Source organism: Podarcis gaigeae (genome assembly GCF_964106915.1).
Source record: "Podarcis gaigeae genome assembly, chromosome: Z".
NCBI classification, from domain to species: domain Eukaryota; kingdom Metazoa; phylum Chordata; class Lepidosauria; order Squamata; family Lacertidae; genus Podarcis; species Podarcis gaigeae.
In genome coordinates, this window is record NC_139691.1 from 3,192,409 (window position 1) to 3,211,015 (window position 18,607).

The 18,607-nt window shown below is 46.6% G+C and overlaps 1 protein-coding gene across 2 annotated transcripts in view; it reads left to right on the forward strand.

Annotated features, from left to right (window-relative positions):
• Positions 1-12,057: 12,057 nt before the first annotated feature.
• The window catches only part of ENTPD2 (ectonucleoside triphosphate diphosphohydrolase 2), a 35,865-nt gene continuing 29,315 nt past the window's right edge, over positions 12,058-18,607 (forward strand). The window contains exon 1 of one of the 2 annotated variants that reach the window (XM_083721816.1): positions 12,058-12,313. In XM_083721816.1, coding sequence (XP_083577942.1) covers positions 12,191-12,313 — 123 coding nt within the window. In that variant the 5' untranslated portion in view covers positions 12,058-12,190. The remainder of the gene's footprint in view (positions 12,314-18,607) is intronic. The other variant, XM_083721817.1, reaches the window with a different exon arrangement.

Genomic DNA, 18,607 nt, shown 5'->3' on the forward strand with positions numbered 1-18,607 from the left:
ACGTCCTCCTGTTTTGCACTTTCTACAAAGACCTGAGGAATGAGATCATCACTCCACTTGTACTGACCATCCCAGGGCGCTCAACCACTGCCACAATGTCCTTTCTTCTATGAGATCAAAATGAGCAGGTAAGAGCAAAGGTTGCTAGGTTCATAGCAGGGGCAATCAGAATAAGGGCCTCTATCTGACGGCTGATTCAGGACTTTAAATTGTGCTCTTACATCAACTTTCCCTTTCTGCGTATCCTGTAATGTTTTATTGTTGCTATGGCCATTGGCTAATGCGAATAAAGTTTTATCTAATTTTTTTAAAAAATCAACTCATGCACAACCATATATATGTGCAGCACCAGGAAATAATTAAATAAATCAATTTAAACTGCAAAAAGGTGTAGAAAGGGTAAAAACGGCCCTGTCCTGAACCTCAGTATATCCAGAGAGTAGTCAGACTGTTCAAATGGTCAAATAATGGTCCAGGTTCAATACAATGAGTAAGGTCAATCCATAAGGTCAGGTTCCCACCTTTGCAGAAGATCCAGGGTTGGAACACCTGGAGTCGGTCCCAAAGTCACAGTCCAGGAGAGTCCCCAAAGCAGCCGAGCTGTGATCCATCAACAGAGAAAGTTAAGTCTCTGCCTTGCAAAGGAGCCAACTCCTGGGGGCCGAGGGGTCTTTTACCCCCCCCTAAAATATTTGAGTGCCACCCCTCAAGCTGGTTGGCATTGCCATTCAAATGGTGTGTGTGTTCACCAAATCATGATTGATTGTGAGGGGCAGGGCTTACCTGCCCGCCAAATATTTTATTCAAGTTGGCCCCTCTGATGTCTTGCTTCCCTTTTGTCTTTCCCAGTCATGATGGCTGCACCTGAGTTTGCTCCAGCTGAGCAGCTGTTCCTCCCCGCTTGGCGAAGTATGTGGTCTTCACCTGCCATCAGTGACTACAAACCTTCTCCCAGACCCAGCAAGCCCCATGTTCTCCACTTGGTCCACTAGTGAGCTGGGCTGTATTCCCTTGCCTGCCTCAGTCTCCTGGAGTGCACTTCCTGCAGTTCCCGATGCCTCAGAGTCGCTGTGTCTGCAGAGACAGGGGCACCTCTGGTTCTGGTGATGTGTCCCCCTCCCCTGGCTCCCATGAACTGTCCACTACCCCCTCAGCATCCTCTGATGTCCATGGAGTACCTCTCAAGCCCTCAACCTTTTCAGCTTTTCTGGTTTGTTTCAATCGTGGCTACACCCTTTGCCGGGATCCTCTTCCTTGTTGTCCTGGCAGCTCATGACAGGTCCAGAAAGAATGGCGAAACTGGAATGAGGAAGAATGAGAGCCACCATTGCTCCTGGTTTTTTAAAGAGGTTTTCAAATGTTTACAGGCTTTTGTTAGCTTGCACCCAGTTCTCCAATCTGTTAAGGTCATTCTGAATTCTGATTCTGTCTTCTGCAGCATCAGCTACCCCTCTCTGCAAATTTGATAAGCATCCCCTCAACGACTTTATCCAAGTCATTTATAAAGTCAGTGAACAACAAGGGGCCCAGGTCATCGGAGACTGTGGTTCCATCAGGGTATATGGTTTTACGCACACGTATTTACAACCTGAGCATAGGATGGAGGGGCTCATGGTATCAACACCCCAACACATCTTGCTTCCCCAGTAAAGTTTCCAGGGGAGCCCCAAGTCCACCATAGAGTAAGCTACATCTCTATGTCTCCAGCTTCCAGCATCAGCCAAAACTCGCTCACACACAGCCCCCACCTCCCAGCCTATTGTTAGTAGCATAGAATTGGTGTGTTGGAAGAGACGCCGAGGGTCATCTATTATCATTATTATTGTTATTTTTATGTATTTATTTATTTATTGAATTTATATATCACCCTATACCTGGGGGTTTTGGTGGTTCACAGAATAAAATCAAGATATAAAACCACAAAATACCTAATAAAAATAAAAACAACAACCCAATACAGTGGACTCGGGGTTGCGAACATGATCCATGCAGGATGCACGTTCGCAACCCACAGCGCCTGCAACCCGCAGCAGCGCGTCTGTGCACACGCGGGTTGCAATTCAGCACTTTTACGCATGTGCAAAGTGCAATTTAGCGCTTCTGCGCATGCGTGACCACCGAAACCCGGAAGTAACCCGTTCCGGTACTTCTGGGTTTATGCGGTCCGCAACCTGAGAAAACGCAACCTGAAGCGCCTGTATGACTGTAGTGCCCCCCCTCCAAGAAACACATTTTAAAAGGGCGTAGGATGTAACTCGGATCAACCAAAGGCCTAGTTAAAAAGGAACATTTTTGCCTGGCACCTAAAGGTGTATTAGGAATATGCCAGGTGAACTTCCCTGGGGAGAGCATTCTACAGACGGGGAGCCACTGCAGAGAAGGCCCTGTTCTCATGTTGCCACCCTCTACACCCCTTGTGGAGGAGGCACATGAAGAAGGGCCTTAGAGGGTGATCTCAGAGTCCAGGTAGGTTCATATGGAAAGAGGTGGTCCTTCAGGTATTGCTGTCCTGAGCCCTCTAACCCCCTACAATGCAGGAATGTTCTGCATCCTAAGATCCTGCCACCGTGAGATGGGAAAGGCTCACCCATTTGTCTCTGGCAACGGAGCTCACTCTTTTAAGATGTGAATGACGGGTACTTAGTTGAGCTTTTAAGGCCATCACCTTGATGAAGGAACTGGCCTCACTGTTTTAGCAACCTTCCTCCTCTCATACACAGGATCACACATCTTGAAAGCACCCATGGATGTCATCCAGGCAGGCTTCCCTCCCACCCCACCCCCACCCCAGCTTCCACCCAGTTTGTGAGTGGAGGCCACAGTTAAAGCGTGTGTGTGTGTACATCTGAGCAGTCATTGTGCATGTACAGTGGTACCTCTGGTTGCGAACGGGATCTGTTCCGGAGCCCCATTCGCAACATGAGCAGAGCACAACCCGAATTTGCGCATCTGCACATGCGCAGGTCGTGATTCACTGCGTGATGTCGTTTTGAGCGTCTGCACATGCGTGAGCGGCGAATCCCGGAAGTAACCTGTTCTGTTACTTCCAGGTCGCCGCGGGACGTATCCTGAAAGAATGTAATCTGAACCGAATGTAACACGAGGTATGACTGTACAGATGGCAAGACAGGTACATAGAGCAGCTTCATTGAATATCAGTTCAGCATGGGGGAAGAAACTGGGTAATGTGCATCAAGTGAGGAATCACTTCCCTGCCTCCCCTACGATGTGTCCTGCAATATTAAAAAATCTGTTTGAAACTCAGTGGGGAGAAATGACCCAGCTGACTTCTGGGTATTGCAGCCTTTGCTCAGAAGTAAATGTCTGGAAGAGCCTTCCTTATCTCTCTGTGCCTGCGTGAGGAATGCAAGGCCAGTCATGATGCAGTCTGCCAAAGGAGGTACAGAGCTGTCAGCAAGAATTATCAATAAATGCTCTTCTTATCCAGCAACTGGATATGTCCAAATAGCAAAACACATTCTGCCCACACATGGAGAGGGGTTTCATAGGTTTTTAATGATTTTTTTTTTAGTTATAAAAAATACTTTTAATTAATTCTGCAGAACATGGCGTTGTGCAGAATAGGATCTTGCGACAAGGTACATAGTCCATATACACTTAAAGATCATCACCAAAGGAATACAGACATGAAATAAAACCAAAACAGATAAACCACAGGTATGCATCAAATGTAGCAACTAAAACTGTATGTACCATAGACCTTGTGGTTAGACAAAACAAGGACCCTATTATGCTGACAGAGAGAATTCAAAGTCACTGTCTCAGCTATATCAGCTTATAGGCCAAGAGGTGTCCTTGACTATGTTCCTCCTTGCTTCCAAGTAAAATAGACTCAGACTAAACAGGTATGAAATCTTGATCCTCGGGTTTTTCTGGCGCCTAAGAACAATCACTTATTAGTTAGTTTTCCCAGCAGAAGATGCCAGATACCACCAGTTCCATTTTCCTAAATTGGATGGGCCATCTGCAGAAGAAAAAGTGGACCCTCCCTACCCAAAACAACCACCATGGAGGATGCTCTGTGTCCCTGTAAAGGTAAAGATACTCCTGACCATTAGGTCCAGTTGCGGATGACTCTGGGGTTGCGGCGCTCATCTTGCATTACTGGCCAAGGGAGCCGGCGTACAGCGTCCGGGTCATGTGGCCAGCATGACTAAGCTGCTTCTGGCGAACCAGAGCAATGCCGTTTACCTTCCCACCGGAGCAGTACCTATTTATGTACTTGCACTTTGAGGTGCTTTCGAACTGCTAGGTGGGCAGGAGCTGGGACTGAACAATGGGCGCTCACCCCATCGCAGGGATTCGAACTGCCAACCTTCTGATCAGCAAGCCCTGGTTTAGACCACAGTGCCACCCGCGTCCCCTCCAGTGTCCCTGAGCCTCCAATAAATCCAGCAACTTGGACACACTCTAGTGACATTCTCTCTTTGTTCTGCAGGACCCTCCACAATCACCTCCTGCACTGCAGGAACAAAGATGGCAATGAACCTCAGCAGAAGCCAGTTTTAGAAGGACGGGTCTCCTGGCAGTGCCAGGCTCTCCTCCCCAATGTTCTGCGGCTGAAGGTCAAACTCACTTAGAAGCATAGAATTGGAAGGGACCAAGAGGGTCATTTAGTCTAACCCCCTGCAAGGCAGGAATCTTTTGCCCATCGTGGATGCTTCGTAATAGTGCTGTGTTGGAGGTGTCAGTAGCCCCATGACTTTTTCCAGAGCAGGAGCAGTGAGTGCCAGAGAAACTGAAAGGCAAGTGAATGAGGTGATAATGAGTCTTTCATGTTGGTTTGCAGCAGATGAGCATAGACCAGTGGTTTTCAACCAGTGTGCCATGGCACCTTGGGGTGTCGAGGGCAGCACTGTTCTCTGTCCCTCTTTCTTTCCCTCCCTCCTCTGATGCCCTCTCTGTCTCTGCCTCCCAAAGGCTTGGGCAGCTGTTTGTTGCAGCATCCCTGACTACAAGCTCCCCAGGTGAATGGTGGCTCTGGGGCTGGCCAGGGGATGCTTCCCAGGCCCCTGTGGGGCAGTGTGAGGAGGCACCTCTCTTTGGGGCAGTGGGGGGCAGCTCAGAGACCAGGGGCGGCAGCAGCAGCTGCTCAGAGGACTCCCAAGGAGAGGAGAGGGGAGAGGAGAGGAGGCTGAGAGAACACTTCACAAGGGAGAGTGTTTGAAAAAGGGTTAGAGGCTGCCAGCTCTGCAGGCAAGGGGGGGACGTAACTGGTCTCCTGAGCCCCACAGGGGTGCCGCAGAAAGAATGGAGTTGGTCAAGGGAGCTGTGGACCCAAAAAGGTTGGAAAACGCTGGCAAAGAAGAAGAATCCTGAGATGAGAGAAATCGCCCCAAGCAGAGGCTGGAAAGCATGGTGAGGTGTGAAATGAAAATGTCTCAGATCTTTGGGATGGAGGCAGTACTTGTTGCTGGCTCTGCTGTTAAACTGGGCTTCAATGGCCGCTGTGACAGCGACTCTCATTTTTAAAAACTATTGCTTTGTGGCTGTATTTGTGTGGTTGATGTCAGTTGGAAAGGTGGGATATAGAACTGACGAAATAAACAAATTTGAAGAAGTGTCCATGTGCTTGGAATGTTCTTTATGCTTTGACAATTTCAAGGCCTGTCTATTTTTCAAGAAAAGTGTGGATGGTAGGTTTGTGTTGGTATTGTTTACATTCCTTAGTCCATAGCTGTTTTTGATGTTTGGCTTTCTTTCTTTCTTTCTTTTGTTAATGAGTCCTTGGGATGTTTGTTCTTCAGTGTTCCTTCAGAGAAATGAGGTACACAAGTTTTCTCAAGGCAGAAATGAGGAAAAGAACTTGCCAAGGAAGGAAGGAAGGAAGGAAGGAGAGGAGTCTACCTCAGACACAATGGTGGGGAAATAAGGTCCCTGCTCCTTTAATAGTATAAGATACCAACTTCGTGGCCATGAGACCAAGCTATGAATCAAGACGAAACTCTGAGTTCAAATCTTGCCTCTGCTATGAACGGGGACAGAGGGTGGCGCTTGGGGTGGAACTGTTGTCGCGCCACTCCTTGGTGTGTGGAGTGCCGCAGGGTGCGATACTCTCCCCGATGCTTTTCAACATCTTTATGCGCCCCCTCGCCCAGCTTGGCCAGAGTTTTGGTTTGGGCTGCCATCAGTATGCTGATGACACCCAACTCTATCTCTTGATGGATGGCCATCCTGACTCGGCCCCAGACACACTGATCAGATGTTTGGAAGCTGTGGCTGGATGGTTACGTGGGAGCCGGTTGAAGTTAAATCCTTCGAAGACATAGGTCCTTTGGCTGGGTCGGGATGATATGGGATTGGGGGAGCAACTCCCATCTCTTGCGGAGGCACAGTTAGTACCAGCACCATCCGTTAAAAGTTTGGGTGTAATCTTCGACACCTCCCTTTTGATGGAGGCAGAGATTGCAGCTATAACAAAGGCCGCATTTTTTCATCTCCACCAAGCTAAGTAGTTGGCCCATTACCTCTCTCGCCCTGACTTAGCCAATGTGATCCATGAGACTGTCACCTCCAGGCTTGATTACTGTAATTTGCTCTACATGGGGCTGCCCTTGAGACTGACCCAGAAATTCCAGTGGGTGCAGAATGCTGTGGCAAGACTCCTTACAGGGTTTTCTCCGCAGGATCACATTCACCTGGTGCTATACCAGCTGCACTGGTTCCCGGTGGAGTACAGGATCAGGTTTAAGGTGCTGGTTTTGACCTTTAAAGCCCTATATGGCCTAGGACCCTTGTACTTACGGGACCACCTCTCCTGGTATGTCCCACGGAGGACCTTACGGTCTTCAAACAAAAACATCTTGGAGATTCCGGGCCACAGGGAGGCTAGGCTGGCCTCAACCAGAGCCAGGGCTTTTTCAACCGTGGCCCCGAGTGGAACGCTCTGTCACAAGAGACTAGGGCCCTGCGGGACTTGACAACTTTCCGCAGGGCCTGCAAGACAGAGCTGTTCCACCAGGCCTTTGGCCAAGGCACGGTCTGACCCCCTCTCTCCTTCTGTAATCCTCATAGAACTATAGTCCAATGGTTGCCATTAATTTTCATTCTGAATTGATTTTAGAATGTATTTCAATTAATTGAATGTGATTTTATGTAAACTGTGCTATTTTTACTGTTGTTAGTTGCTCTGAGCCCAGCTTTGGCTGGGGAGGGCAGGATAGAAATAAAATTTATTATTATTATTATTGTTATTATTATTATTATTAGTTGTTTAGTTGTTTAGTCATTTAGTTGTGTCCGACTCTTCGTGACCCCATGGACCAGAGCACGCCAGGCACTCCTGTCTTCCACTGCCTCCCACAATTTAGTCAAACTTTTATTATTGTTGTTGTTGTTATTGTTGTTGTTGTTGTTATTGCAAGCTGGCCTCCTGTACACCAGTGCTTCTCAACCTCACCATCCTTCATCTGTGATATGGAGATGATGATGATGATGATATACCACCCTATCCCCGCAGGTTTCAGATATAACGATGCATGCCTTGCATTTTGAGGCTGTTCTTCTCCTGAGCTGACACACATAAGGTGCATTGAGTACTCAGACACTATACATACAGTTCATGTCCTGCATTTAAGTGCCATTCACTTGAATTAAATGTAAGTGGGATAGGAATGGCTGGATGAGTAAATAAAACTTGGTCACCCAAAGAGATGCTTCTGGGTGGCCCACAAGCAGGGCCATGGAGGCAGTAGTCCTCCCTGTTTGCCCCCAGCATCTCGTTGGTGGCTGGAGGCAGACTGTGTCTGGGTATGGTGTGCTTGTTTAGATGGACCAGGAGATCCATCTGGCCCTCTCTGAGTTTCATCTGCAGGGGAGGGGCATTCCTAAGTGGTGGTGTCTTGACTTGGGAATACACCTTCCAATTGACTCATCTAACCCGCAGGACAACCCTTTGAAGTAGGTTAGGCTGACAGAGGCAGTGGCTGCCAAGATAACACACGGTAAGCCTCCTGCTGAGTGAGGATTTGAACGCTGCTCTCTCTTAGGTTCTAGTCCAATACTCTAACCACTAACCACTAACCACTAACCACTCTTAGGTTCTAGTCCAATACTCTATGCCACACTAACTCTCTACTGCTTAGCAACACCAGCCCCATAAAAGGCTGTGGGAATACCATCAGAGGAGTGTGGTGGAATGGTTAGAGCATGGATGGCAAGCCCCTGCAGTCCTCCAGTTTTTGCTGGACTCCCAAAAGCTAGGAAGGACTCTGTGAATTGAAAGCAGAGATGCTGTATGTGCCTTTGTTATCCAAGAAAATATTTTACTATTTATCTATTGGTGTGGTGTGAGCAAACTTTTATTCTGAAAGTGTGGCCCAGGTAAAAAGTTTGAGAACAACTGCTCTAATGTATAGTACATTGGTTTTTTTAAAAAAATATGTGCTAATACTTGATCTTTATATGCCCTGCCCTGAAATTCATGTTTTGGATGACTACACAGTTTAGACATCTTCAGAACAAATAAATGATCACATTTTTATGGGGCTTAGTATTTTTTACACATGTATCCTACTACCTTGGATTCTTGAGTCAGCTGATGGTCATCTTTACTAAAAAGTACATAACAAATAAAGAGTAGCTTGGCACCCGAGATTCCCACAGGGTTGTTTCAGATGCCTCTGTTGGGGCAGGGGGAGTCCACAAAGAGGCTCATCCATGAAAGCCAAATTTATTATATTTATAGCTCACTTTCCCTCCCAGGGACGCGAGTGGCGCTGTGGGTTAAACCACAGAGCCTAGGACTTGCCGATCAGAAGGTCAGCGGTACAAATCCCCACAACGGGGTGAGCTCCCATTGCTCGGTCCCTGCTCCTGCCAACCTAGCAGTTTGAAAGCACTTCAAAGTGCAAGTAGATAAATAGGTACTGCTCTGGCGGGAAGGTAAACGGTGTTTCCGTGCGCTGCTCTGGTTCACCAGAAGCGGCTTAGTCCTGCTGGCCACATGACCTGGAAGCTGTATGCCGGCTCCCTCGGCCAATAAAGCGAGATGAGCGCCGCAACCCCAAAGTCGGTCACGACTGGACCTAATGGTCAGGGGTCCCTTTACCTTTTTATCTTCCCTCCCAGGAGGGCTAGGCAGCCCTTCACTTCCTCACAACAGCCCTGTGAGGCAGGTTAGCAGTGGGAACAACAGCGCCCAGAGAACTTCCGAGATGGCCTTGGATTTGAACTTGGATCCCACTCCTTCTTCTTAGGCTGACGCTCTAACCTAGGAATACATTTTTTTAATATATATATATATTATTAAGATTTTTAAACATAAATGCAAAGATAAAGAACAGTATAACATATACCATAACATACTTTCTTAACATCTTTGGACTCCCTCACACCTCCCACTCCCACTTGCATCATTGTCAATTCTTGCCCGCAATTTATCATCTTGTTTACAATCTTATATCGCATTCATTTAAATATAATCTATTAATTCTCCAATAGGTTTATAATTTTTCCTCAAACTTACTTATCCTCTTAATTCCATCTAATTTAGTGGTACGCAATTATTTAAGATCTAGCATCCTTTCTTAACATTCAACCAAATTACAATATTTTTTTAAATAAATCTTGAATTTCTTCCAGTCTTCTTCGACCCTCTCCTCTCCCAGGTCTCGGATTCTGCCAGTCATCTCGGCTAGTTCCATATAGTCCATCAGTTGCATCTGCCACTCTTCCAGTGTGGGTAGGTCTTGGGTTTTCCAATTCTTAGCGATAAGTATCCTTGCTGCTGTTGTTGCATACATGAAAAATGTTCGGTCCTTCTTTAACACCTTCTGGCCGACTATGCCCAGAAGGAAGGCCTCTGGTTTCTTGGTGAAGGTATACTTAAATACCTTTTTCAGCTCATTATATATCATTTCCCAGAAGGCCTTCACCCTAGGGCAGGTCCACCAGAGGTGAAAGAATGTTCCTTCATTTTCTTTACATTTCCAACATTTATTATCAGACAAATGGTATATCTTGGCAAGTTTAACTGGGGTCATGTACCATCTATATATCATTTTCATTACATTTTCCTTCAAAGCATTGCATGCAGTGAAGTTCAACCCAGTGGTCCATAACCTTTCCCAGTCCTCAAACATGATATTATACCCAATGTCCTGTGCCCACTTTATCATAGCTGATTTAACCATTTCGTCTTGTGTGTTCCATTTTAACAGCAAGTTATACATTCTTGAAAGTACCTTAGTCTTTGGTTCTAACAGTTCTGTTTCCAACTTCGATTTCTCCACCTGGAACCCTAACTTTTTGTCATTTTTAAAGACTTCTTTAATCTGAGCATAATGTAACCAGTCTCGCACTTTATCCTCTAACCTGGGAATACATACAACCTCCATCAACTTTGTTGGACTGGTCATGTTGTTCAGATGCCCAATTATCATCTTCCAAAGCAACTACTCTATTCCCAACTTAAAAATGGAAAGCGAAACGCAGGTGGACAACAAAAGAGGTTTAAAGACGCTCTCAAGGCAAATCTTTAAAAAATGCAGTACAGTGGACGCTCGGGTGGCAAACGTGATCCATGCAGGAGGAACGTTTGCAACCCGCAGTGTTTGAAACCCACAGTGCCATGTGTGTGCATGCGTGGGTTGCGATTCAGCGCTTCTGCACATGCACAAAGCACAATTTAGTTCTGTGCATGCGCGACCACTGAAACCCGGAAGTAACCCATTCCGATACTTCCGGGTTTAAGTTCATCCGTAACCTGAAAAAACACAACCTGAAGTGTCTGTAACCCGAGGTATGCCCGTATAAGCATGGAGAATTGGGAAACACTGGCCTGCAAGCACTCCAGTTGGGGGATATCCTTTACCAATGTGTATTGCACTTTGAAGAAGCACAAACTCAGGACGAAAGGAAGAAACGAGATGATGATGATGATGATGATGATGACGATGATAATAATAATAATTACACCCTGCCCATCCAGTGGCGTAGCGTGGGGGGTGCAGGGGGGGCCGGCCGCACCAGCCGCAACATCTGGGGGGTAGGGTTAGGGGGCGCAAATCCACGGGTTAGGGGGCGCAAATCCACGGGTTAGGGGGCGCAAATTACTTGCCTTGCCCCGGGTGCTGACAACCCACGCTACACCACTGTGCCCATCTGGCTGGGTTTCCCAAGCCATGCTAAGAGGAAGGCATGTTTGGCAGACTCTCACCATGATCAACTCCCACACAGAAACCTATGTCCCCACTGTGGAAGGAGGTGTGGATCTAGAATTGGCCTCCACAGTCACTTATGGACTCACCATTAAGACCGTGTTCATGGAAGACAATATTACTTGGCTACAAGGAAGAAGAAGAAGAAGAAGACAACCTCCACCAATCCTAACCATTGTGTGCCATCCTGAGCTCCTTGAAGAAAGGGTAGGATGGAAATGAATGGTATCTATCGGATTTCTTTACCCCATATATGCCCACTTGACTGCTTTGATTGCCAGAATGGGCACTGTTATACCTGCTGTACCCATTCCGTACTGTAAGTACTCAGTCTTTTAGTGTGGCAGCACCTGTACACTTTGGAACTCCCTGCCTGTTGATGGTGCTTTCACCTTACTCTTTGTGGCGCCTGCTAAAAACATACTTGTTTAAAACAATAAACAATAGTCTAAAACAGATTAAAACATCTGGGCAGCCTTGTTTAAACAAGAATGCTTTTAGCAGAATGTTTTAGAAAATGTAACTTTCTGAAAGTTTTAAATTGCTGTTGTTGGTTTTTCCTTATTGTTGATTTATCTTTTTTTGTAAGTTGCTTCGATGTTTGTGTGCTGTTGTTGCTGTTTTAACAGTCAAATTTTATGAAACAGACACATTAGCACATAAATCGGCGGTAGCCTGCGCCTGCACAGAGAGGTTCCACCGACCTGCCATCCCCACGCACGGGGCGCTGATACTTCCCAGGAAGCCCGGTCCAAGCTGACTTGGCAGCTTTGCTAGGAGGAGGAGGAGGAGGAGGAGGAGGAGGAGGAGGAGGAGGAGGAGGAGACTCTTCCCTACCTGCCCAGTCAGGTCCCGCCCCGCCTTCCTTCTTTGGCTGCGCCGGCCTCTTAAGCCGCCCGGTCAGGAAGGAGGAGGAGCTGAGCTTCGGAGCAGCGGCGGAGAGCAGGCGAGGCGCATCAGCTCCGGTTTTCGGTTTGCAGCTCCGGTTTTCGGTTTTCCAAAGCCGCGAGATGGGCAGCGGCGGGACCAAGAAGGTGGTGGTGCTTCTAGGCGGTCTGGGCTTGGCGGCGTTGGTGGGCCTCCTGCTCCTCTGCCTGCCAACCAAGGACCTGCGGGAGCCTCCCGCTTTCAAGGTAGGTAGCGCGCGTGCAGCGCCCGGCATAATCCAGACGCCCGGCGTAGCCTCCGCTGCAGCTGGCGTGGAGGTGTTGGGATGAAGATACCTGAATCGGGGCACAGCTCTGTCTCCTCCAGGAAAAAGAGCATGTGCAGAGGCACTCAGCTTTGCAAACTGAGCGGGCTTGGGGCAGCGTTCTGCAGCAGAGCATCTGCCTTATGCGCGGCAGGTCGCAGGCGCGGTTATTGGCATCTTCCAACAGGGCTGGCAGCCTCCCTCGTCTAAGAACTTGGAGAGCTTCCGCCAGCCAGAGCTGGCACTGGCAGCGCTAAGCGCGGCGGACCAGTGGCCTGACCCCAGTATAAGGCGGCTTCCTAGGGTTCCATTCTGATCCAGCTCTTCATTCAGAACAATGGGGACCGGAGCCTTATTTTAGTCGGGGAAGGGCTGTAGCTCAGCCTCAGAGCGCTCGCTTTGCGCGCAGGAAGTTCCTCGTCCGGTCCTTGGCGTTTCCAACGGGAGTCACACGGGGCTTCTGTCTGTCAGTGTCAGAGGACCAGTGCCTCAAACAGGGAGATGGGATGGAATGTTGTTTCTAACTTCCACTTTTCTGCGGGTGGTGGCAGCGCTTCTCCCGCCTCGAGTTTCCGAACCCATTTAATGATCTCCAGTTCAAGTCCGAACTCTTGAGCTGAAAGCAAACCAACTTAAATGTTTTATCCAATTGAAGATGAAATAAAAGGGCCCCATCTAGGATGCAAAATTGGGAGAGAGCTCAGTGTATTACACAGTTTCCATAGGAACCTCTTCATCTTTCTGTCCAAAAGTTGTGGAGAAGTATCTCCAGTTTGTTTTTCGTTTGGGGTATGTGTGTGCGCGCGCGCGCGTTGAGATTCATTGGGGACCAACGCTCAAATTTTCTGTTGTCCTTATTGCTATTTATTAGCCAACCCCTCATGCTAAGGTTGGCGGGTTACAGCATTAAAACCAATATTTAAAACAACTTAAACTCTTAAAGCAACTTGCAACCGTAAAAATATGTTGGGTCCTAAAAACACGCGCCTCGAGCGTTAAAAGCGTTGGTCTTTCATAGGCGTGGGGACATCTCCTTGCTTTGCGTTCTTTTGTCGCGGCGCTTAAGGGTTTGTCGATTTAGATGCGTTTTCCAGGTGGTTTGATTGGGGGCGGGCAGGGTTAATGGGGTTGAGGAGGGAAATGGGTCGCTAGGGAGAGGGGATCACTGACTTAGCATCTGCCTGGTGCAATTGGAAGTTCATCCCCACTCCCGAAAATTGTCATTGATTTTGTTCTTGAACGGGTGGTGGAGGAAGGGCAGGCGCTTCCTGGGCAGTTTAAAGTTTAGCTTTCTGGTGAACAAGTGGGATACTCCAGCTCTTTGCACTGTAATTCAGTGGTAGCAATTCTTTAGGGGTTTCGTCGGAACCCAGGGCTGAATCCAATCTCTCTTCATGGAGCGCAACGAAGGATGGTCCATTAAGGCCCTGTCTGTTCTTGGCTCTGGCGCCACCTATTGTTGGTCTCTCTGCTTTCTTCCGTTCTGAAAGTTTTAAACTGCTGTTGTTAGTTTTTCTTATTGATGATTTTATAATATTGTATTTTTTGTAAGCTGTTTTGAGATTTGGTTGTCAAGTGGCAGGCAATTTTTCTGGGTGGCCAGCCACCATAGCTGAGAAGTGGTGGCTAAAAATGTAACAGTAGCTCTGAGCATATCCAAAGTGCCACCCTACTTACTCATGCTCTGCTTATTAATTTTTTTTAATCACCTGTGTTTTAATATGCTTTAATATGTTTTAATATGCTTAGCTGAGATGACAAAGTTAACGTGTTTAATTAGAGAAAAATATTTACTGACATTTATTCAGAACTGGAAACTTCTTATGGACTTTTTGTATGAAAAAGAAAATAAACTTGTAGTATCTGGATTTGAAGATTTTTAAAAATGGTTTATAGAAGATAGAATGGTTGGAAATTAATGAGTAAAAACTATATTTACCTGCAGGACAGAGAACCGGGAGTTTTTTTCCTAGAGTATTTCTTTTCCTTTCCACTTTCTCCCTTTCTTCTTTCATTTATTTCCCTTTATTCTTCTTCTTTCTGCCTTTATTCCTTTTTAGATTAAACATTTATTTCAGTGTATTATAAAAAAGATATTCTGTACTGGGTATGAACTTTTGCATATCTTTGGGCAAGTTTCAATAAATATAATTAAATGGGGGGAGGGAAAATATTTTGAGATTGTTTGCTTACATCTTTCATTTTCAGCTTTTTGGATATAACCTGTATTTGGCTGACCAATAAAGTTGTTGCTGAATAACCACACCCAACCTGCAACCGTCTAAAATCAGAGGCTAATATTTCTGAGTGTGACAGAATAATTTGAGTACAGGATTGAATGCCTATAATCTCTCTGTTGTATTAAATACTTTGTGTTATGTGTGTGGGGGAGGGGGAGGGTCCTGGGTGGCTTTCCTGGGTGCTAAAACGGGGGTATGTCCAGGGAGCAAATCATCTTCAGTGACAGGAACTCTGAATTGGTACCTTATTTATCAGCACCTATAACACACAAAAAAACCCCATGGTACAAATCTTTCAGATTACACACCACACCTTTTCAAAGCAGAATGGGTTAAAATGAAGTAAAAGGCCACGCATTGTCTCCATCAAAGTGCCACTGAATGTGCCCATTAATCTACCATTGGATATTACCCATCTTTACATCTCCTGGTTAATATTAACATGCAGAGATATTAACAAGAACAACTTCAGAGTGAGTGTTCTTTTAAGAAACAGTAGAAGGAATAAAAAGGGATTGCTGGGTGGGCTTAAGGACCCCCTGACCTTGTCCACCCACCCCTTTTGAAATCAATTATCAACAATTTGAAGGGGGGAATCTGCTAAGAAATATTAATGGACTGGATGACAATGCACTTTCTTGCTATCCCTGCAAGGCCTTCGGGGCCTTTGGCACCAGGCGAGGGAGACACAGGTCAACTCATTTAGTTGCAAAGCCTGCTAGGAAAATTTAATGTCCTGTTTTTGGGGAACCCAGTACCATTGGCCTCCAGCTCCCATCAGCCAGAACTGCCAATGGTCAGGAATGATGGAGTTGTAGTCTGAATGGCCTCAGGTGTTCCTCACACCTGGCCTAGTGGGCAGCTTCGCCCTGTGGTAGAAAAATCCCAGTTTATCACACAGCAGCACTTTCAAGATCTTTCAGTGGACCAGGCTTTGTACCTGACCTGCCCATCTCAGAAACCAACACCCTCCCAATACTGGCAGGGAGTAACGGTCACAATCTTTCTTCCTTTATACCTCCCTGGAGAGAAAGGCAATCAGTCAGCGCTCCAAAACACTTTAAGAATGCAAGGGTCATCTGTTTAGATCAGGGAGGGCAAGGACTTTGCTGACATAGAACAACTGCCTGGCGTGCAGAAGAGCCCAGGTCTAAGGCCTAAGACCACCCTGGGAAGCTGCTAACAGTCGGAGGAGGCTGGATGGACAAAAGGTCTAACCTGATACAAGGCAGCGTCAGATGTTTAGAAGAAGCAATCTGTTTGCTGGAAATAATCCCAGTTTCCGTGCCTCCCTTTTTATGGTGGTTTATTGGATTCGTGTGAGGTATCTTCTTGGGCAGTTTGTAGTTTCTGCTTTGGAGAGATGCCCGGTTTTTTTAAAAAATGCAATAGGAACCATCTTCAAATATTTGGAATGCTGTTCTCTCTTGCCTCCTGTTCCAGAGGATAAGAACCCAGATTAGTAGGTGCACATTGCAAGAAAAAAGGCTTTGAACAAAGTGGTAGGCAGTGGAACAGAATGTGGTTTCTCCTCACTGGAGGTTTTAAAGCCGAGGCTAGACGGCCTCCTCTCAGGGTTGTTGTATGAGGAGATTTCCTGCATTAAAGGGGTGAGGGTTGTACTAGATCCATGATCTTAGCCCCTTATCCATAGCTCCACCCCTCTCCTTTCACAATACAGTGGTACTTCGGGTTACATATGCTTCAGGTTACATACGCTTCAGGTTACAGACTCCACTACCAATAAATAGTACCTCGGGTTAAGAACTTTGCTTCAGAATGAGAACAGAAATCGCGCGGCGGCAGGCCCCATTAGCTAAAGTGGTACCTCAGGTTAGGAACATACCTCCAGAACGAATTAAGTGCTTAACCTGAGGTACCACTGTATACACTGTATACAGTGGTACCTCGTGTTAAGTACTTAATTTGTTCCAGAGGTCCGTACTTAGCCTGAAACTGTTCTTAACCTGAAGCACCACTTTAGCTAATGGGGCCTCCCGCTGCTGCTGTACCGCCGGAGCATGATTTCTGTTCTTATCCTGAAGCAAAGTTCTTAACCCAAAGTACTATTTCTGGGTTAGCGAAGTCTATAACCTGAAGCGTATGTAACCCGAGGTACCACTGTACACTCATCAAGGTTCTGCTTGCTCCTTTCATATCTATCAACAACAACACAATAGCAAATATAACAACATAAGCAACAACAGTAGCATTTCAATACTATAAATACTACAAGATTGCATTAATCTTTCCTCACAGAGTTGGTCTTGCTCCTTGGGAACCTCTTCCTTGAAACCTTTTCCATCTAGGCATCTGGGTTGGCCCTTTTTTGGGTGCTGAGCACCATGCCAGACAGGCAAGATGCCTTCCATATGATCACAAATTTCCAGTTACGTTTAGGGCCTATCTGTGTTCCCATCAGCAGGGCAGGTGCAATATCTGCTGTCAGGGAAGATGAGGTGAGGTTAGAGCGGGGAAGCCCTCCTGTGTCATCCACACTGTGGAAACTGTTGCCAAACATGCCTCATTCCACGTGCATTCCTGCCATAAATAAACACAGGGCAGTGTAGGAGTTCTCCGCCTACTCTCCTGGTTTTTGTTTAAATTGTTTGGGGCACTGCTCCTTATGCCCTCCCCAGAGGAAAGGAGGCAAGAGAGAAAGGTATCCCAGCTATTTGGCAATGAGGATCTATTGTGAAATGGCAATGTGAGCTTAGGAAATGAAGTGGCACATTTAGGCAAGGTCAGGTTAAACATTAAGAATATATATGCTTGCTGGTGCAGTTTGCAAATGGAGCGAGGCTGTGTGGAGAGATTGCGAAAGAGACTTCCTTGTAGTCGTCGTTTTCTTCTTTGACCACATTTTTGCCCCATGGAAATCTCATACTGTATCTTCCTTGTAGGGCACATACCAGACATGCATAAATGTAAGCAGATCTGCTAGCATTTCCTCTTGTTTATTTCACTGCCCTGCATCGTGATGGAGGCCATTTAGGTGGCTTTCGATGTAGAGAGAGAGAGAGAGATGGTTAGATGACATTGCTGGGCTGGAGGTCCCAGTGTTCCTGATCATTGGCCACTTTAGCTGGTGCTGATGGGATCTAGGTCTGGTCTTGGACTGGGTGGGTGACCACCTGAAAGCCACATCCACCTTGGCTTCTATGATAGTAGCGTCCAGTATGGTTTCAAACTGGATGGGAAAATGTTGAGATCCCTACCTTGCAGGGAATTGGTCTAAATGACCCTCTACAGTTTTATGATTCTATGAAAGAAAGATTCTATGGATCTTTGCATTCATAGCCAACCTTTCTTCCATAGAATAAAAGTATTGTAGAGTTGGAAGGGACCCTGTAAAATGAAGCGGACCTTCCAGATGTTGCTGGATTGCAGCTTCGCTGTTCCCCACCCACTGCTATGTTGAGGCCAAGGCAAAATGGATTCCACAGAGGGTTGAAAGGTAAATAGAACTTCCACATGCAGGGGCAGTCTACCTCGAGGACAGATAGGGCAGACAAACAGTAGATCGCCATCAACTGCCACTCCCTGCTTGCCCCTTTTGGGACCTACAGTGCTGGCTAAGTGAGATCATTGCTTTCTGCTCCTGTTTGTGGTTTACCCACTTCCTGCCTCTGGCAGGCTGACATCTCCTGCTGATTTCTGAGGTTGCACTGCCACGACATAGGCTCACTTTTTATTATTATTTCTATTTAAAGGTAGTCAAGATTTCCCATCTGTGAACATGGGATCTGTGGGTCCATAGAAGGGGGATGAATGACAGAGAGGGAGAATTGTGGGTTCATATCTTGCTTCAAGCATTCTCGCTCATCATCCCCTTTAATCTGCACATAGCTGTTAACTTTTCCCTTTTCTTGCGAGGAATCCTATTCGGAATAAGGGAATTGCCCTTAAAAAATGGGAAACGTTGACAGCTATGAATCTGCACCATGGGAAGAGTCACGCTGACCTATGTTATGCAGTCACTGGAAAGCTGTTTG